Genomic DNA, 22,786 nt, shown 5'->3' on the forward strand with positions numbered 1-22,786 from the left:
TGAAAATGCTGTTTCCATTTCAGTCTCTGTAATGACGAGATGAGCCCCGCTGGAGAATAGCATGTATAAATGTCAAACACTTCACAGTCCTCCCTTGCTCAAATACGCATATAGTGCAGTAAAGCAACTGCCTTCTCACACACACACACACACACTCTCTCACACACACACACACACACACAGAGAGAGAGAGAGACACGCCACTTTCAAATATAATTGCATATATAGTGACACTTATTGAATCTCTGGTTTGTAGTCTTTCCAAGTATTTTACTGTACCACAGAAACATTATATGTGAGCAGCAGATACAGTATGACAAATAGATTAAGACAACATATATTTCATGGCTTTTCATTTCCGCTGTATTGAATCCAGTCCCTCTGAGTTAGCTCATTCCATACAGTTACTCTGATCCTTTTTCCTTCTTTGCTTTTGTCCAAGAAATACCAGCAGTGTCCCTGTGACATGAAATTGACTTCACATCTCATTTTCTATATCTGTTTAAGATGAGTCCCACAATTCTTACGGAGGAAGCAAACATTATCTCTCTTGTTTTATTAGCACGCATGCATAAATCTATATGAAGGATAAGCTGTAAGAATCTAAAGAGCCATGGCACGGAGCTGCTGATGTGAAAAACAAAAACATATCACAGCTATCATGTGTTGACAAGATGGAACATTTAAGTACTATTATTGTCATTATTACCTAGTTTTGTTTTGTCATTTTCACTCCCTGTATTCCAAGTAATATCAGTCTTAATCCACTTTTAGTTCTTTCAGGAGCACCGTCTGAATTTGATGAGTTTTTGGAAAGCCTGTTTGAACTCATCATTGAATGAGGTGTAGATGACAGGATTGATGAGAGAGTTCAGGTATCCCAGCCATGTAAATATATCAAAAAGCACTGGATCGAACCAGCACTCTTTACATATGGCCATGACAAGTGTGCCGACGAAGAACGGGAGCCAACAGACAATGAACGCACCCAGGATGATGCCCAATGTCTTGGTTGCTTTCCTCTCCCGAGCTGCACACAGACGTTTCCTCTCCAGCACGCTGTCTGCCAGCTTCACTTTCACACTATTCATGAACAGAGGTGATCCTCCCCCTCCTCCTCCACCTCCAGCGTTGCCAGAGTGTAGGTGTGCTTCCTGGGTGGAGGCGGAATTAAGAGAACAGAGAGAAGAGCCTGCAGAGGTCTGGATGAGCTGTGCTGTGGTGAAACGTTTCCCAGAGCACGATGGCGTCTTAAAGATTCGAGAGCGGGCAGCAACATAGATCCGTCCGTAGAGAATGATGAGAAGCACTGTGGGGACGTAGAAGGCGCCGAAGGTTGAGTATAGGGTGTAAGAGATCTGATCTGTATTCACCACGCACTCTGTCAGCTCCTCCTGGGCTTTGGCCTGCCGCCAGAAAAGTGGAGGCATGGAAATCGATATAGAGATCACCCACACCACCCCGACCATGACCCCTGCCCGGCGCATGGTTCGGCGTTTAGAGTACTCCAGCGCATCTGTGATGGCCCAGTAGCGGTCCAGCGCGATCACACACAGGTGCAAGATGGAAGCAGTGCAGAAAGTGATATCAGACGACAGCCAGATGTCACAAACAATCTGCCCTAGTGACCAGGTCTTGCTGACAGTGTAGACGATGCTAATCGGCATAACTAAAATAGATACAAGCAGGTCTGTGACGGCGAGGGAACCAATCAAGAAGTTGGCAGGTGTGTGGAGCTTCCTGGTCAGAAAGATGGTGGCAATGACAAAGGCGTTTGAGAGCACAGTAGCCAGGGTGACAACAGCTAATAGCGCAGAGAGGGAGATCTGGAGGCCGAGTAGTGTGGCCTCACTCTGGGGCGGACTTGTAGCAGTGGCAGGAATCTCTGTGAAGTTGCTGGTAAAGTAGTCCAGTGAACTGTTATCCAGTTCCATCCTGCCTTCTTTAGTTCAACGCTCAGACCAGCCTCATCACTGTTATCTAAAACTGTGCATGGATCAGTTCAGGCATGGCCCTGGTGAAGGCTGTACGGTGGCTCGAAACTGTTGTCAGCTGTAGAAAATGCAGACACTTGTCTTTTATGCTCTTTATTTTCCTTCATTTCCCATCACTTGCATTGCCAAGTGATTTCATATCATTCTTTAGCAGACACCTAATTCCATCATTTCAGTTCACAACTAATGCACCTGTAATCGAAGCAGACTAATTTGTCTATTTCGCTTCTCCGACAGTGATTCGCCTCACTGGTGTAGCTGCAGGAGAGACGAATCCTAATTTGTATTCAGCTCCTGTCAGACAGGCACCTCTTTTCTCTCTTCCCAGGGCTCTTATCTCATCTCCGACCGGCAGCCAGCCACCAACACCTTCAGACCAAGCCTTCCTATCTGTCAAATGCTTTAATGGGCTCCTCCTTTTCAATAAAGCTAAGCAGGGAGCTGCATGAAGGAAGAAGATGACGGTGGATACAAAGGTTTGCTTTTTGTCTCTCTTATGTATTCTCAAGCCCACGTGAAGTCTTTTTAATTGTGGTTCTCTACTGTAACTTGGCTTTGCTTCACGTCTTCGATGACACTGGAGAGCCAGAACATTACAGTTACATGATCCACATCAAAAACCAGACTAGGAAAAATCCTAGTCGTCCAGTTGATAATTCTCTGGTAGTCATATAGCTTTTGGCAGTTATATGCGAGTTTGCTGAAAAGCAGTTGTCAGTCAAGCTTTTTTCAGGTTCCCTGTATTTAATGCATTAACTTCTCCTCTTCACGGTTCACAGGCTCTCAGTTATTGTGTCCATAGAGCTAAGAAGGTTTTGGTCAGACCTTTATGAGGCTTCTTCTGCAGCATGTTCATCCTATTTGATACAAATGAGAGGGAAAAACAGGAGGGAACATTAGTCATGTTCAACATGCATACACAAACAAACCACTTACATGAGAAGTTTCAGACATTACAATAAATGCACATGTACAGTTTATGAAATCAACTTTGACCTGTAAATGGAGCGTTATGAATTAACATGTGGTCTTAACACCCACACACCTCCAGTTATTGTGTTGCTTTGTGGTAAGATTGAGATGGAAATCTCCCGGAGACATAAATATGAAAGGAAGGAAGGAAGGAAGAAATCTATTATATCTACATTCTCAATAACTGTAATAATAATAATAATAATGATAACAGTAATTAGACTGTCTTTAGACTTTAGAGCTATCTGCTAGCAGCTCTATGCTTTCCCAACATAATATTAAGTATGAAGATTTTATGGTAGAATTTTATGACTTTCTGACTGGCCAGTGGTTTGAAACACTGACCAAATAATTACAGCCTCCCGGGTTTAAAACTGGCTGGACATTTCCTGGCTCTTCACCCAATAAACGTCAATAAAAAATAATGGCACCTCCAAAAACACTTTTGGTTCACACCTTTCCATCTCTGACTCACTCAGCATTTCATTTGAATTGATTGTAACTATAAATATTCCAAAAAGACAAAAGATCAATTTATTGAACTGGCTGTTTGTCTTAAGCACAGAAACTTCCTAAATGGAAATATCTTTTTTTCTTTTCTATTCTATTTGCTTCACAGTTTTGTTAATGCTATGGTGCTCAGAAACTGGAGCACAGCGGCAGAGGAACAAAGAGACACTGACCATGCTGCCTCCGGGTAAGAGGAACAGAAGATCATCACAGGATGGCGAGCTTACTTTCAAGTACAATGAAAGGGAAAGAAACCGAAATGTAGAAATGAGGTCTTGTGTCTCGATGAGGACCTCAAATGTTAATCACCTCAGAAGTCACTCCCTGCTTTCCTTCAATACATTAGCTTTACTTTAATTCAGTATTTAACAGCAGCAGCAGCAAAACGGATACTGACCACTTAAAATTCAAAGAAATTATGCAAACATATACATTAAGCAACACACCGAAAGGACTCATCAGTTGCAAAAGCTGAAACCACTTGTCTCCATATTGCAACCCACAGAGCAAATACCCCTGAGACTTGACAGCAATTTGCAATGGTAAATGCATTTCTTAATGTTACGTACATGTGTACTGTAAAACTCTGTGCATCGAAAAAAAAAAAAAAGCCAAAGTGGCTGAGGTGTTTACAATTCAGTTATTGGAAAAAGGTTTGTGCAGCTGTTAATTATTTTTCTTTGAACTCTTTTGTATTTCACACATCAACAAGCTGTGAAGTGATGTTGGAATATTAAGGAACAAAGCTGCCAACAAACACATGACAACGCTCGCCAATTTCAAATGTTTGCTGTTTCACAGTTAACACATCCTTCTGCTGCCACATTACGAGTGTCAAGGCTGATTTCTGAGTGTTCCTTTGTTCCTGATACAACTCTGCAAACTCCCCGGCAGCTCAAGTGTTTATTGGCAGCTGGGCTGTCAGTTGTACGATTGTGCTCTGGACGTGAAAATATGTAGGCATATTAAACGGTGGGTGAAACTATCCTTATGTCTTTTGCACACTCCTTTAAAAGCGAACATGAATAGTTTCATATATCAAATTAAGTACTGATCCATCTGTTTTCTTTTCTGATATGCAATGTTTACTCTCAGTGGTGACGACTTTGAAAGAATAATTGAAAACAAATGTCATTATTACCACACTGATACTTAGCAGTTATACTGTTTACCATTATCACCATCTATGTTTAGATTCTTACCATGCTAACATTTGCTAATTAGCACCAAACACAAAATATGTCAGATCAGACTTGACGAACCATGAATGTCTGTTGGGTAGTGTTGGGTACTTTGTCCTGCTCCATGACATTCAAACCGCCATGAGGGTAAGTCAACCAGTGGTTTGCCACCAACAAAGACCTGTACATACCGCGTAGTAAGGAAGCAAAGGGCACAGAGTGCTGATCGTACCCACCCAGGCAAACTCAGACTGAAACACAAACAATGGTCTGACTGAGCTCTGCTGATTTGCTGTTCACTTTTCATGAATAGTAATAATGCTGCAGAACAGAAACAGCTCTTCAGTGTTAAAGTGTAGTGGTTAGTAGAGAAGCTCTCATCATGAACAGCAATTTATTTCGAATCTTGACTGAATGTTCCTGCTCAAAATATAAAATATGTGTAACTGTTGACGATCAAATATGTTACTGTGAAACCCAGGAGATGCTCAGTTTAATAATTTGTGTACTTGATATCATATCATATTCTGTATCTTTGCAGCAGAGAAAAAAAAAGTATTGTGGCGCATTCAGTTACATATTTATAAAGTGCTTCATGAATCTTGAGCTTTTGTGAACTCAGTGACATCCACAATATCACCAGCATTTATAAGGTGAAACAATATCCTGTAAAATACATTTACAGCATCTGGAAGATAAATGAATGTTGTGTTTGAGAGCCAAAACCCAAAAGTAAATCCACATATTTCAATCCAAGATCAAAATAAGAACTGATGTAATCCAGTCAGTCCACTGAGAGAATGTGAAAGCAATAAGTTATGCACAGTTTTTCAATCTAAAGCACAAATTTGCTTTTGTTTTTCTCCATGGCACATTCCTAGCTCTGCAAAGATCCAGAGATGTCAAGTGTTGTAATTACTAATCCATAATAAACGACACAGTAAATATAAGTTTGTCTGTTTAATTTTAGGACCTAAATTCTGAATATTTTAGGTACATAATAAGGAGTACAGTTTAGTGTTTCATTTAGTCTAGTTGAAGCAGAGGTCAGTAAGGTCAGAGGTCAGAGGACTTCCAGTGTAAAATTGAAGCAGTGCCTCTTTAAACATGTCTGTACTTGCATTTGTATTTTTCTTTTGCATGTACTGTAGATTCAAGAAGAAAAACTTCATGTGCAGATGTGTTGGAGATCGCTGTACATACTGATGGGTGAAGCATCACACAGCACGGCTACCTTACAGTCACGCTTCATTGCATCAGTGGAGAAGAGATTGATAAGCGCAGTGCGCAGTCCTCGTGTTGTAATACTGAGTGCACCACACAGCCAGCTAAGTACGATGATTGTAGCGGACAGCATCAGCTTATTTATTCACTTGTCTGTGTTGCAGGCAGCCATACTGTAATATGTTTCTGGTGAATATCATTTCTCTCTCTCACACACACACATGTACAGCGTCATGTATGATAAATGGCTGAAAAGCTTATCTGTTTATACATCAAACAAGTCAAGAACAGGGATTATCTCCTAAGGGTCTGGTTTATAGCACAATGAGGTAATGAGGTTCATAATGAATGAATGAGAGGAAAGGGTTTTCAATTCCGAACAGGCCTTGGACGGTATACTGTTTGTGTGAACTATATTAGTTTCTACATCTGGCTTTGAAATTGAAGATCTTATACACAGAGACATTGCTCAGCCCAAGGTGAGATGTGCATTCATCATCAAGGGGGGAAATGAAAAAGTAGGTATGACAAAGCGAAGTCACTATAAAAAAAAAAGCATAAACAAAACATTACAAATGCATTTGTGTGGGTCTGAAGAAGAGCAGAAATGGAGGTCTACCATATCACAGTTGGCCCCATTACATCACACCCAATTCGCAACAAATCCAATTCATTCCTTTCAGGCTTGGGCCAAATCCAAGCAGATGCTGCAACGTGTGCGGCAGCCTGTTTGTTGGCCTGGGTAAGAGTGTAATGCCCCCTGAACCTGGCAGGCCTGCAAATGCCGCATGGCCCCACTAGAGAGAAGCTAATTGATTTAGCGCAGAGGAGCTAGAGCCATCGCTACCTCTGCTGTCAGCTAATGTCTGGTGTTTACTCAAGCGTGCGCTAAACGGTAGGTGAGCACGGATGTACTGTGTGTGTGGGTGCATGTGTGGGGGTTGGAGGTTCACCTCAGTGGAGAGAGAGGTTGGGGATTTGTGATGGGGTAAACAGAGGAATGAGTCAGGGTATCTGCTGAGCTGCAACTTCACAAAGAATAATGTTGTGAGCTGAGCTTGAAACACAGTAAACGAACACTGGGGATGATTGCTGATCACTTTCACTTTTGATTGATTGATTCTCTTGATAAACTCTTTCTGAATGTTGCTCTTTCATGTTCCTGCTGCCACTTTCCAGATGTGGGAAGATCTGAGTTGATAAATATGTTGAGTATCTGATCATCTGGGTTGCCACAGGCTCCAAGCAGTAAGAATAACACCAGCAGATAGCGGGAGGGCTTTTGCAGCCCTTTTCATGCCCTGGACTTCGCCTCTCAGGCTACAGACAGGCTTCCCCATCTTACTGTCGAATGTTATTGGAGCTGTATGCAGCCTGAGAGAAATTACTGAAGACAGTACCCGAAACTGCACTTTGCTTTTGGTGTTAAATAAATGTTAAATCTACAGTGTTATTTATAGTTATATAGTCCTAAAAGATGCTAGTTAGTCACAGATAAGATGGTGTACTAAACCACTGTAGTCTACAGATAAAATATAATATTTTCTATCATCTGTAGGAAACTAAAATTATTTTAACTTTCCTACTTCATTAAAAATTCCAGAGATTAACATAACATTTTTGTGTATGTTCACTATATACTTCACATACTTTTCTGAAACCAAATCATCGCCCTTTGACTTCTAACATCAATCATTATTTCATTTGTTCGTTCCATTTCCTTTTTGATTGTCCCATGGCCAGTGTCTATGTTTTCCTTTTGCTCATCAGTACGGTCACGACGCAGTCCACGATGCTACTGTTTTGTTTCACAACAGAATTATTTTTTTACAATGTAGTTTGCTTAACACTATGTGAACACTGAATTATTGATAGCTGTCTCCATCATGTATGGGAAAATAAAACTATAAAATATAGATTAGTAGGAATGTTTGAATATCCAACGTGACTTCAGAACTGACATTCGTCAAAGTATGGCCTAAAGGTTAAAGTACATAAAAACAAAACGGACAGTGGGGAAGATGTAGTCCATAATATCAGATTCAACAACAGCAGTACCGGTACGGTGTGCTAATAGAAGCACATTTCATGAATGGATGGCACATATGAATTGCAAAATGCTGGCATGTCGCACTACAATTCAGGAAATAGCGAAATGAAATCTCATTATTTCCTGAGGATTTATCTTATCTCCATTGTTCGCAGATGCCTGGGAGCGTGGAGAGTAGGAGTTTTTCTCAGGCTGCGTGGGCTGCACGTGTGCACAAGCATGCACGTGTACAATCACACATCCATGCACCATTTGCACCACCCTACAACCATCCACCCACGCACAAACACAGACTCAAATGTAAGCATACACATAAAATACCAATTAATCTTCACAGGAACTGGCACTGGAGGACACTGAAGGGGCTTCACAGGTTTGAGCTGATTTATGGTGACTGATTCCTGTGCTAGAAAATGAATTGCAGAGGGGGTGAGAAGGAAGTAATGGAGTGCCAGTGGCGTTCTCAAACCTCTGTGTACAAACTGGGCTGGGAAGGATAATCTCAGCTCTTCTGTAAGACGATAGAATGGGAACAGATTGTTGAAAACGGAAGAATTCAGCCTCTCAGCACAATTTGTCTGTTAATGAAGGGCCCCCAATTTATTATTTTTCAAACACAGCTCTTAATATTTTTTCTCCTGGATCCATTTCTCCCTGAAATAAACTTTATCAACACACCATAGCATCCTACTGCAGAGACAACCTTACCACCAATGTTTTTACACCACTCCACAGTAATACGCTCCTCACTATATATATATACACTATGTACACGACCCTTAGAAAGTGGAACAGGTCCAGTACAAATCTAGGACACCTAAGAGGCCCTTTATTGAGAGTGGGCCTTGGATGAGCTGATACAGAGATTATCTGTCACAGTCGGCTGTGTGCAAATGTGTGTGTCTTAGGAGGAGACAGAAACAGACAGGACAGAAAGGAATCTGGTTTAGGTCTCTGAAGATAAACGAGCTCGAGATTAACATGTTGTTAGTGCTGTATTAACAAAAGATAAGTTTTAAGTATTCTCTCCTGACATTTGTGTTCTTGTGCAGGATCACAGTAGTTAACACCGATTCAACCAGTCTGTGAGTTCGCACTTTCCCAATGCTTGTAAAGAGACTTGCAAAATAATAGGAAATCGGTCCAAGAGAATAAAACTGCATCCATTTTCCACATGAAATAATCAAATTTCCATCCACTTTTGGGAGCACCTCACCTTTAACAAACGAAATTCCTTCAGCACATGAACACCTGTAAACTTTCTTTCCACTGATGTTGTCATCACAGACATTCATGACTCAGAGACACTGTCTCACTTCCAACAAGCTCCATCTCGTCCCATCTCAGCACGCCATTTATATTCTTGTACCTGAATAGAACCATTTCACCTTGTACATGAGCTTGTGCCTATAAATAACATTATAAGTAACTTTAAATTAACCACTGCTGCGAGTGTTCTTTACTAACTACAGTCTACCTCATATTTAAGTAAAACTATGCAGTAAAACTTTTCTAAGATCATTTGTAACCTTCCAGGAATTAATTACGAGATAGTTTTTAATGGTTTCGCAAATTATCACACTGACTTGCATTTTGAAATAGTGCCAGTAGTTACAGCCAGATAACACAGACTGGATGTGAATTGCATTGCCAGTTTACTGCATATTCAGTTGGTTCAGGTTATAATTTCATGCAACAAATTAAAGCGCTAGGGCTTCCCATATTAATCCTGATTACATTACTGAGGTAATTATACATGAAAATATGTTGACATCAGGGGTATTTGCCAGAAATACACCAGTTCAAATGAATCTCTTAATGTTGTTCATCGCAATCATGGAGCTATTTGTCATAAATGAACACACAATTTTTTAGCCACGACAGAAAAGCAGACAGTCATATAGAGTTGCTGGCCTCCTGCCAGCAGAGCATTTTTTTGTAAAGACACTGAGAGAGGGCTGGTGAGAACAGAAAGTGCTGTAGGGACGATATTGATATAGAGTGGCCGACAAACCTAAAAATATCCTTGTGTGAGCTACTGTGTCTGGTGAGTCCTTACGATGTCAAATTCATCACTTAAAAGTATACTTAGAATGATGTGAAATATATAAACCAATGTTTAATGTTTGCAATGATGTAACCTCAGTTAAGTCAGGCGCTAGAAATAATTTGGGATTTCATATGTCCCAAAGGGTAGGGCCTGATACATTCTACTAACCACTTGGCGGATAACCGAAGTGAAAATGAACCCTCAGAGTTATAATCCTCAAACACCTGTGGTTAGTTGTGGTAATGCTTAGTACTTCATAATGGTAGTCTGAGCTTTCAGTTTAAAATAACACATGTATCTATCACTGCTGGCAGGAAACTATAAACTTTGAGAAGCTACACCGTCAGACATACAACAGAAGAAGACAAGTAATCTGAGAAAACCTGTGTTCTTTATAAACACAAATATGTTTCCTCTTCATAATGCCTGAGACAAGCTGTTCCACCAAAGGGTTGTTTTGACCCACCGTTATCCTTATTCACTGATGCACAGACAGCAGTATTACCCACTACTGCATCTGTGCCATATCAACCCACACTGGGTTATGTGACTCGCGATGTGATGCACAAATAACAATGCAATGTATACATTCACCCCCTTTTGAAGTACAAGCTCTGTCCTAATGTCATAACTGCCAAAATAAACAACCCACTGACAGGTGAAGTGAATATTGATTGGATCTTTATACTGCAAAGTTCTGCTGGGAAACCTTGAGTCTTGAAATCCATGTGAATCTTCTTTGACACGTAGCACCCACCCAAACACTGCTGCAGACCAAGTCCACCCCCTCATGGCCAGGGCATTTATTGATGGTAGTGCACCTCACCACACCATGAAAACGAGAAAGAAACATGACAAAAAACACTCAAGGCATTGACCTGGCCCCCAAACTACCCACATCTCAATCAGATCAACCATCTGTTGGATGCGCTGGAACAGATCCAATCCATGTAGGCCATCCCCCCACCCCGCAATCCCCAGGACCCAAATCGGCTGCAACATATTGGGGTCAACTGGTGTCAGTGGTCTTAAGGGGGTAGATGGGACCATCCACGTGAATGTCAGGACTCCTTGTTTCCCAGCATAACGTTGCGTTGTAAAGAGATAATTAATGTTGTTATTCACTTCAACTGTCAGTGCTTTAAAACTTTTGGCTCCTCTGTGTGTATTTAACCCTGCAAATGACACAGCTATTACTGGCCATCACTGTTTACACATAGTGTAAAACTGTAATTTCACAGAATAACAAAATCACACATATAAATTACATTACATAAAATAAACCTGCCCACTCATACAATCTCTGCAAAGTCTGGGCCTCTTTCTCTCTCTTTGTCTTTCTTTTTTTGCACTGTTTGTTTGTTTTTTTAACTATTCAGATAGTCATTCCTAAAGCCTACATATATTGTACATATTGGTAACAACCTTTAAGGTCAATAAGTGAAACAATATCAATAAAAAGTCCTCAGACGAGATGAGATGAAATGAGTGAGATGCATTTTTTAAACTCTGGATGTCATAGTGGTCATTTGACCAACAATATCAATATATGTAAATATGATGAGTGAAAGTGAAGGAGCTCTGCAGTTGGAATTCATATGAACAGATGATAACAAACAGGAGGCCTTTTATCTTTATCTCCCCTGTTTGTGTGTGTGCATGAGTCATAAAAGTGAAGGGGGAGTGATACAACAGAGGTCAGGAAACAATGATCCATCCAGGAGACAACAGCGGATGTTTGTTTTGTGAGTGCTGAAGAGGACAACATGAAAGCACATTAGAGGTTTGGTTTCACTGACTTGAGTAATGAGTAATGACACGGAGAATGTGGAGAAGAGGAATAAATAATACAGATAACACACGACTGAAAATAACAAACTGTTTTACGTATAAAGTAAAGACAAATGGAATATGAGATAGGGAGTGATCAAGGGTCCCAGAGAAATAATCAGGGCAGGAATAAGCAGCAATCACTGCAGCTGAATAATAAAGCCAGTGAGTAACTTGTGAAACTGGGGTTCGAACTTTTATTGGGGGAGTTCATTAAGATGTTTCAGCTCCCTGATCACTAACCTTTGGGAGCAAAAAGTTCCTGCTTCACCTCCGTTTTCCTCTATTAGTCTACAGTGCACACTACACGGCATATCTGTCAGCTTTATTATATTTTGAGAAACCCAATGATACTCCAGCACTGGAACCCTACCTGTCCCAAAGCTGCGTGCTACATATACACAGCAAAGTTTTCAGTTATCATGTATTTGCATTATTTACTGTTATTTATGATTGCTATAAACCCTCAACTAACACTTAATTATTCTGTCAACGAGTTCCATAAGTGTTGGGTCGGAAAAGAGAATCTTTGTACCCTGATTTTGCACAACTTGTATTTTAGATAAATAAAAGGATGGGGATTCATATTTCCTGATGGCATGCTCAGAAAATCAGAAAATGTTCATGCAAAAAACATGTTCAGGGTTGAATGCAAAGAATTTGGAACCTGTCTGTTTTCATGTACTTCTTAGCAGATAGTCTCTCAAGTTTTCAGGTATTTTGTTTATACAGTCTTTAAAAGAGAAATAAGTTGGACCTGGTCATACTGAGGCTGAACATTCACAGGAGAAATACTCGAGTGTCATCGACATGACAGTGAAATGAAACACTGAGATTCATAGGGCCGAGGGTTAGCATATACGCTGAAATTGGACCGACAATTGCACCTTGCAGCCCTGTGCATGTTGTCTGGAGGATGAGCTGCAGCGACGATGCATTGATCTGCAGCTACAGATGATCCAGTGTAGACTGATCTCAGCAGAGACGCTCACATGTGGGCTGATTTGATCTTGTGCACAATCTTATCAACCAACTGTATGCTTCATGCCAAGTACACATACATCTGTGTTTTTGTATACCGTAAATATGATGTCCATATCTAATAGAATTACTCAGAAATGTTGTTAAAAAGTAACAGGATAAGGTTACCGTATACAAAGAACTGGTGGCCAAAAAGACGAATTAAGCAAAACATGACCTACACATCAACAGAAATTTTAATTTCCTTGATTAAACTTCCTGTTCTTTACGCAATCTACTTACATTAAAACTGCGTCTGTTTGTGTTCATTGTGATTTCAGCTGTTTTAATGCATCTCTATGTCCTGTGCTCACTAGAACTCCTTTTTGTTTTGAAAATAAGTTCAAAACAAACAGTATATTTCTGGGAAAAATTAGTGGCTGCACTAATGAAATCAAGAGAAATCAAGAAAAGGAATAAACTGTGGCATTTCTTATTGTAAGCTTGGTCAAACAAGTTACCTTTGTTGTATCTTAAACAGTTTTGAATATTTCTGCAAACGTGCAATACAGGTTAGCTGGATGTAACTCTCATGGAGATAGTGTATTGATTTATATTGTCAATTAAGTAGGATGGATCCATATAGCACCGCAGAACCCCAGAGAAATCATGTGGAAGCCCATTTGCAAGTAAAAAGAACAAAAACTCTGACATCTTGACTGTGCGGTTGGAAGAGCTATCGAACAAAATTAGAATCGAGTTTCTGACGGGAAGAAGCTGTCAATTAACTGAATGAACTAGTTGAAAAAGTGACAGAGCAGCCGCTATCAACTTTGAGTATCGTCTGAAATCTAACTTTAGAATAGAAATATGAGATGTTGGAACATTCAGAAGACACTGAAGCGTGATATGTTAATGAATTTAACAAAAGAGACCATATTCCAAGCCAACTCTACTCATACTGACCCAATACTTTATACAGAGTGCAGCCTTTCAGCCTTACCTAGTTAACACACGGGTACACAAACACCACAACTCTGCGGCAAATCAAGCAAACTTTGAATCTCCTTTGAAACTAACAAGTAAACAGGGTGCTTTTGAATTCAGGTTCTCCATCCTCACTACAGCTTCATTTGACTTTAAGTACTGATTCAAGAGTGCACCCGTTTCACACCTCTCGACGTTTTTATTAGTGCACTAACTGCTTTACATAATGACTAATACTACTGCCTAATTCACCTCTTCTTTACTGATGCCCCTTAAATTGTGATATAAGGCAACATTGGTGGACCCACCAATGTTTGATAAGAAAGGTGCCCTCTGGGATTCCCCTTTGGAAGATAAAGTGCTCTCTACTGTGGCCTAATGTGAAAGAAGAGGAGATAAAGTGTCCTCTGGGGTGCCCTTCCAGTGGAGAAAGTTCCATATAGGCTGCCCTGCATCCGTATAGGCTTCTACGTGTCTATAAGTGGTTAAATAGGTCAAAGTTCCCTGTTTAGTAGTTATACTTCAAATCTGAGTCACATAGTAAAACTATTATATTTTCAACTGGAGTTTAACCAGGCAAGTTTAATTTACAAAAAGTTACCAACGATAAAAGAAAAAGAAATGCGTAGTTTCCTGCTGTTATAAATCAACAAATACAGGACAAAACCAGCCATGTCAGCGCTGAAATAATTACCTGAATTACCTGATATAATTAGAAAATGTCTGTCAACGACGGGTCGCTGGAGCAGTATCACAGGGAGAGAATGATTTAACTTGAGAAAGTATGTCTTTCTGAGGTATGAGACGTTAGAAGAAAGAATATTTTTGCTAGCAGTGCAGCAGAGGATGAAACTGGACCCCCATTAAGTCCCAGAAGCAGCAAGAGGAGTGAAAATGTTCCTAACAATTACTGAAATTCGAGTTGCTGTGTCGAAATATGCTAATAGAGAATTTATAATAAACAAATTTGGCAAGCCATGATTATGTTGATATGGTGAACAGAACATGAGTTTGTCTTTTATTTCAGTTAGTGTTTTCTAACAAAGAAGCACTTTTCGTCATTATCTGTAGCAGCCAAAACTCTTAAAACTTAACTAAACGTTTGTAGGATCGTGAAAGCACCATTAGGGCTGGAACTGTGACGTTTTCAACGGTTGTGGTGATATTTTCTTAACCTGAATGTAATTTTAAGGTGCTGTAATTATGAAAACAGGCTCAAAGGCTCTAAAAACATTTACATTTTTTTTTCAATTCATGGCTTAAGTAGAAATGGTGAAAATTGTGCTAAACCAGGTGTGTGTTGCAGCACAGACACTTCTCATAACACTGCATTTTTCTGTATTGGTTTCTGGTATTTTCCACTAATTCAACATTTCTTCCTGCAGGCTTTCAGTCTACAAATGACAGGACTCTCAGCTCCCTCCTTCAGTTGGGAGAAGCAGGCATCTTTCAACAAGCAGTCAATCTTGAAACACTGACCGCTAATGGCCTACGCGGCTGAGCTGCTGCTGTGAGTACAGGCTTGAATGGATATGACCCTGCAGCCATTTTCATGGTAAGTGAAAAATTGTAATGATCTGTAATTACAACTTTCATCTGAAGGGCCCAATGCTGGTAAGAGATGGGAAGGGCGTACCGGAATAAAAAAAAAAAATACAAAGAGTTATGTAAAGAAAGAGATAAGAGAAGAGTGGTAGAAGAGTAGAAAAAGAAAAAAAAAGTTGAAAAATGCAAGAAAAATTAGGTCTAAGAAGTCAAAGACATGGAGATGTCTGAGGTTAAAATCATGTGGAATAAAAACAAAACATGATTAACATTGCCTTCAGGCCGAACAATGTAGTGAACTGAAACAATGGTGCTGAAACAATGATGTAGAAAATGATGATGGAGAGAGAGAGAGAGAGAGAGTAAAACCTCTTTTGATCCCTTGTGAATAATCCTGCCTGTAAATCCGATGGGATTACCACCGATACGGTCTCAATTTTCTGGATTGCTTTAATTCCAGTGTAAAGAGAAAATTCAAAGGCGGAAACTGCAACAAGAGGATTTGATGAGAAAAGTGAAGCTCGCCATGGAAAAGGAACTGAGTTGCTTAAACCAGGTGATGTGTGCATTTTATGTGCGCATTCACATGCATCGCAAATGTAGTCAAAGTTTGAAACTCTTGCTTGTGAAGACTGCATAGACTGAGATGGGTAAAACGTGTGTCCGTAGAGGGCTAACTTTGACCAGTAGTGTTGAGTTTCGGTGGGTTGGTTGGACAAAACAAGCACTTTCAAACTGTAAGTTTAGATTTTGTGAAATTGTGATGGTTGCAGCCCTAGTTTGCTGTGCCATATAGGTCATAAAAATGTTATGTCTTCCTCCACCTTTAAAAATACTGCATGCACCCAGATGTGTTTGGTATTTCTGGGCATCAGGATTAGAGGTGGGCTTGGCTCTAACCCCGCTGGACTCGTAATCTCACTGCAGCTTGCATGTTACCTCATGGCTAACATTTATACCAGCCAATATCTGAAGATCACTAACTGTGGATCCCATCCTGTAGTTTCTTGAAACCCTCGGCTTCGGTATCAGCCATCCACATATTAGGAGTCTGATCAACATCCTCATGAGGTGGATCACTGAGTCATCTTTGGCTCACAGTTTACAGTTGACCATACAGAGTTTGTTGGCTGGTGGTTGGTCCTGATTGTCCTGCTTTACATTAGCCAGTCTTTAGCCTGTCGCTAGTAACTTGTTCATACTGCTGCATGTTCATTTGTGCCTTTCTTTCTTCGGGTATCATAATGGGACCCACGGTTGCTGCTTTTATGACTCATAGCTGGATGCCTGATATTGTGATGGTTCCTGTTCTGGATGACACTTATGATTGGTGTTATATCATGATTATTTCTTCCACTTGTTCTTCCTGCAGCTTCTTCAGTTTCAACTTTTGATGTCACACTTCACGCTTCACTTTGATGCAAGCTTCCTAAACCTTTTGTATGTTTACTTGATTTTGCTTTCATTGGAAGACACTGTTTGTCTGTTTGTTTTAAGTTTATTCACTTACGTTGTGTATTTTTACTGCTAAACTGAGACGCTGAGACCTGCTGTCACATTAGCTTCATGCTGAGTTCAGGAAATTTCATTTGTCTGACAGTAGTTAGCTTTTTCTCATGTCAGCTTTTGGGCCAAATAATGAGTGCATGTATATGCTAGTCAGTATTCCACAATTTACATTTCAAACACATCATTATGGTTTCTCCGCTACTTGAAAGAGTTGTGACAGAGGCACGTATTCAGGCTGGGTATTTTACAGCTGAACAGTAAAGTTTTCTTCACAGAAGCTGCTTCACCATCTGCTCTGCTGTGATGCTGCTACTAAGCCAACTCATAGTAGTGGGTACTGTAAACAGTCTACATTATGCTACATTATGTCTTTTAGCTGATCCTGAAAATGTGAGATTTTAGGTACAGCCTGAAATGCGTAAACCAAGTGGTGACAAAGGTCAAAATTGTGGAATGACGCTCTAACTCAACTGCTTACATCTGCTTCTTGTTCTCACAGTTTCAGTCCTGCAAGTGATTATCTGTTTCTGCATTGCTTTTGTATTGCAGCACACTAGTATTATGTAGTGTGATAACAAGGACAACAGCTTAAACACTTGTTTATATTTTAACATAGGCTATGTTTTCATTTTTAATGTTACAAGAGGAAAAGCTTTTAGGATGAGAACTAAGTGATGAGTTTGGCAAATGTAATGTTATCTCGGGTATCGAGTTAAGCTGGGGCTGCTAGAGTGTAAACCTGCCCAACTCCAATAAAGAGCACAGCAGAGCCACAAAGCACTGATCGCATCAAGGGGAAATAACAGTAGGCTGTGGATCTGCTGTCATCAACGGGACATTTTGCTTTCAGATTGTCAGTCCACCTTCCTATACAGCCATCCCATTCTCATGAGTGTGATATCTCAGGATCGCCTTGAGCGACATTCTTCCACTTTGTCGTCAAAGGTCAACGTCACTGTGACCTCACAAAACACATTTCTGGCTGTAATTCAATGCTAATTATTACAAAAATTCACACAAATGTCTATTAGGATAAAATTACGACATTTTATACCCAAAGGTTAATGTTCAACTTCACTGTCTCACATAAGACACTCCTCCGTCCTTTATTCAACAGTATAACCTTGAAACTGTGCTGATTGCTCAGCTCTTCTGTGCTGCTGGGGTGTAGGTGTGTGTGAAACATATATATTTTAGAATTTGTAGCTTTCTTTGCGACATCATCCATATTTCAAGCATTGCAGTCCACCACAAGCTGCATGGTTTTGATGGTGTCGAGCCTCAGGTGATTGTTGTTTCACCATGTGACAAAGCTCTCAAAGTAATCTGCAACTTGACTGGCGTAGTCTTTTAATGTGAGGTAACGCAAATGTAATAATGTACGGCACGTTCCTTGGCTGTAGCCGTAACACCTAAGCTCACGACTGCATCTTAGGTTAGTACAGGTAAACGCACTTTCCACACTTAGCTGAATTGGAAATCCATTTTCAGCTCCAGTTCGTATAGGCAAAGAAATAAATTTAACTCCAGGCAAGTGAAAGAAAAAGAGAGCAAAGGTTTTTTTTTTTTTTTCCTTTTTATCCTCACATCAGCCACACGTAAAAAGATGTTATTAGAGAGAACTGTTTTTCTGTGTGGTGCACTCTTGGAAGAATCGAGCATTAATTGCCTCTTCCAACATCAATTATTAAACCAGAATTTCATCCTTTGCCTAATGAGCTACAAATGAGTCCTCTTTGTGATACGGTCTCTCGTGCCCCATGAGGCGAGGAAACTCCTCCATCATCGTGTAAGAAAATGACATATTCAACAGCACTGCAATTCAACATTCAGTGTTTCCATTTTTTTTTTAATTCGATGTCATTATTAAGTAGGTAGAGAGGATAGCATTATATCAATATGGGTTTATGTCATTTTAATAGGTTGTCGATTCACTTCTGTGTGTGTGTGCAGCAGGTCTGCTTGTGTGTGAGAGGACTGGGGAGAAAAGGGTGAGGAGCATGATAGAAAATCCCATGTGTGTGAGTCTCTGATCGAAATGGAGGGACATTGTGTGCTGGAAAATACTTTTCATGAGAGCACCGTGAGGTTGATTCGCTTTCATTTTGCTTTCACATCAGTCAGCTACTTGAAGTAAAAATGTAACTCTCTCTCTCTCTCTCTCTGTCTCTGCGAAGAAAACATGAGGTGGCTTTGCAAAAAGCTTCAGCGCACACAGGATAGGTCTATTTTTTCCTACTTGAAATGGACTTAATGCTAGGGCTGCTCAGCTCTCCTCCTCACCAGCAGCTGCTAATGGCCAAAGAAGCATCTTCTCATGTTATTCAAATGTTTACGTCTTCTAAGTGAAGACTATCAGGCGGATGTTGAAAATTATAATTTTTCTACTTCTTGTCCACAAACAGCCAATTATGGTATCAAAGTATGGTTTAAGCAAGGAGTCAAATTACCACAACACAAATGCTTTTTAATGGTTGACTTTAAACCAGTTATCACCACCATCACCGCAACCGTGCTTTGAAACATGCATATGACCCTACATAGGAATTTAAACTGTGTAGTGATTAAATAAGCTTTGTCTCACTCCTTGCCTTGCCTTCCATCAGCAAAAACCTTACCCCAGGGGTCCACACAGATATGTCAAGCAGTCCAAAAAGTCCATTTGACCTTCTTGTTATCATTATTTTCACAGGAATTACTAGCAGGATCGAGGATGTTTAGCCCATCTGTAAAGTCATGCAAAGCTACAATCAGTGACCTTGACGACCTAAAAAGGGTGCGTTTTTTTTTCAGCTTTTAAACATCACGTCCTTCCTCTGAAGGCATGATCCTAACTCTGAAAATCCGTTTTGGCACATTAGGACTTTATGTAGGTTTTATCCATGTGAGCTTGCATGTCTTAAAGTAACAGCCTTCATCCCACGGAAAGGTCTAAAGACTTCCCCTCAGGGACTTGTGTCTGTGGTCCTCAGTATCGAGTGACCTTATCATAGCCTACTTTGTGACATTTTCCTCTCCACTTAAATAGTCCTAACGGGACTTAAATGGTGCCAGTGACCGCATCGCGCTCTGTTACGTCTCTTGTTTATGAGATTATTTCATGATTTTATGCAGAGCTGGTTGATTATTCCGTAATATTCTTACATGTGACATAAGAGCTCTTTTCGCAAGTAAACACATTATACTTCACTCATGGCTCCGTATGGACTTGGAATATAACCTGGTACCATTTGTTCTGCGACCTCGGATCCGTGCGTAATGGGAACAAACACGGACAGGTGGTGAGGTTATTCTATAAAGAGAATTTCATAAAAAACTTACCATGTTTTTATTCTTCATCTGACGAAATTCTCTCCTCTCTCTCTTTCGTAAAAGCGGAGCACAAAAGCAGTCGTGGAAACAGGCAGAGCTGTCCTTCATTTACGCACGTCCAGTACAAACCAGCGAAACACGGACTGGTTACAGTCAGAGAGCGGCAGCGGCTTCTGTAGGTGTTGTTGTGCGACTGCTTTGCGTCTCGTCTGAAACGTTCAGCGTGTCTCTCTGTACAGAAACACACAGTTTAAAAAAAAAAACTATCCCGCAAACTTGAGCGAATTTATGGCACCCGGCTCACTTGATAATAGTGACTTCAGAGGTGGTTTTTCCCAGAGTTCAATCGCCAAAACGTGTTAAAAGTGTGAAAAAAGTGCGGTGCTGCATCAGCGCGGCTCACTGTGGGTTGTCTCCTCCAACAATTAAACTCCCGGAGGGGCCTCTCGGTGCTGATGCGATTCATCTGACTCCGGGAGGGGATTTCACTCGTTAACACGTTGTGTTTAAATCTGCGTTTCTTGAAGGTTTTGATGGGACTTGGTGCACGACAGAGTCTGTGTGCCCCACCGACACACACTGAGAGTAACTTTAATCGGCTGCGCACACCCGAAGTGTGTTTACAAGAACATTCAGCGGATTTCCTTGACAGTCCACCACGTTGCTGTTACAGTAGGTGGGGCAGATGCTCTGCAGATCGGCTGCAGCGACCTCCCAGAGGCCCGTGACAGTTCAGGATGCCACAGCAAGACGATAACTGATTTTCTGTGAGCTGAATTCTGTTAGACACTTGCAACTATATATAACTTATTATTATATTAAAATTATTTTCAATATCTGGAGAAAAAAAACATAATTCTTGTTCTGAGGTCACATTTATTTTGAAAAAAAAAAAAACTCAATACTTTCAATGTTTTCGATTTAGAGTCCAGACTTTAAAGTCACACTGCACCCAAAGTCAGTCTTTGTGTGTCAAACACCGATCCCAGTGGAGACTTTAAACATGACTGTCAAATGTTTGTAGTTTGTAGTTTCGCGTCCAGCTGCGATCAGCTTGGGTTCAGAGCAGTTACAGTGTTTTTTATCAAGAGCAGCAAAGTGTGAAAACAGCCAAAGAAGCCCAACAACACGACGACCACACTCTGTGTAAGTCTGTGCCGGTGACCTTGCTGAGCTTGAGAGTAGTTGCGTGCATGGCTTTCATTAAAATTCCATGACTTGTAAAGCATCGTCTGTGCACATTACCCTCATGTCAACACAGTGTTTACATGACTTGTGCTGTAATGCTGATGCAGTAGTAACAAATATACCCTGCTGTGTAAGTCATGCTGTAAACTTCACTACTACTGGTGATATTGGAGGTTTGTTTTGCTTTTTTTTTTAAAAAAACAAAACAAAACATGATAATGTGATATTTTCTTATTTGGTGTTTTCTGTATATCCCGGTCTGGGTCCTTCTATGTGGAGTTTGCATGTTCTCCCTGTGCCTGTGTGGGTTTTCTCCGGGTACTCCGGCTTCCTCCCACAATACCAAAAAACATGCACAGTAGGTTAATTGGCTACTCTAAATTGCCCCTAGGTGTGAGTGTGAGAGTGTGTGGTTGTTTGTCTTTGTGTGTTGGCCCTGCGATTGACTGGCGCCCAGTCCAGGGTGTACCCCGCCTCTCGCCTGTAGTCAGCTGGGATAGGCTCCAGCTCCCCTGTGACCCTGATGGATAAGCGGTATAGAAAATGGATGGATGTTTTCTGTATGATGAACATTACATATATTTTAAAACTCATTATGATATAAAGCTAAAGATTTTGCAGAATATTAGGAAGAGAAAACTACAAACTGATACAGATAAAGTAGTTCCTGGCAAAACACATGGAGTTTAGTGGAGAAATACGAACTCTGTTCAGTTTGTTTGAGCAGTTTAATGGCAAAATTACATAACAGATTTAAGAACAGCAGTGTAGAAAACTACAAGTGTCAGCTGATGTATCATCCTACTTTTGAAGAGGTGACTTTTTAGTTATGAGGCTGCAGAAACTTGCTGACAGCTATTTGTCAGTTTGCAGGTACCTTTTTATTTTTTTTCCACAAAAGTTAGGGAAACTACCTGCAGACAGCTATCTTGAAAATGCCTCGGATGATAAACTCACATTTCAGCCATTCTTAGATAAACTTTACCACACTGCAGAGGTCTTTGCTCACATTCTGCAGGGGTGGCAATAATGAGCGGTTAGAAAGCATAAGCAGCTGCCACAGGAAAACTTTTCACTCCTGGATGAGCTTCTGTTTGGATGGAGGGAGGAAAAAAACAAGCACATGTGCAGCTCTTGCACAGCCACATATTGATAGCAGCCTGCATGATGTGAAGCTTCTTCTTGAAAACATGGCCCGCACTGATAACTGGATGTCACACAGTGAATATCAAAGCTTCAGGTGTCATCAGTTGAACCTGAGTGAAAAGGACAAAAACAAAGTCCCCTAAATGATGTCATTGCCTCAGAGAGAATATTCAGCTTTATGTTGCCATGAAAACTGTTTCTCCTGGTTTACCCCAAATACATTTTAAACAGATGCACAATTCAGGCTGCTGGAGACAGTAAAGCTGCATGGCTGTTACCATCACCTTCATTTAAACTGATATTTTCTGTCAAACTACGGCATCAATCA

General features: G+C 40.5%; 1 protein-coding gene across 1 annotated transcript; it reads right to left on the minus strand.

Moving 5' to 3' along the window:
* Positions 1-255: 255 nt before the first annotated feature.
* htr1d (5-hydroxytryptamine (serotonin) receptor 1D, G protein-coupled) lies at positions 256-21,060 on the minus strand. The gene is made up of 2 exons (XM_046413883.1): positions 20,134-21,060; positions 256-2,851 (listed from the first exon to the last, which is right to left on the minus strand). Exon 2 carries the CDS (start codon positions 1,932-1,934, stop codon positions 780-782), a length of 1,155 nt encoding a protein of 384 aa, XP_046269839.1. The 5' UTR covers positions 1,935-2,851; positions 20,134-21,060; the 3' UTR covers positions 256-779.
* Between the last annotated feature and the right edge of the window lie 1,726 nt (positions 21,061-22,786).

Source organism: Scatophagus argus, chromosome 15, assembly GCF_020382885.2.
Source record: "Scatophagus argus isolate fScaArg1 chromosome 15, fScaArg1.pri, whole genome shotgun sequence".
NCBI classification, from domain to species: Eukaryota; Metazoa; Chordata; class Actinopteri; family Scatophagidae; genus Scatophagus; species Scatophagus argus.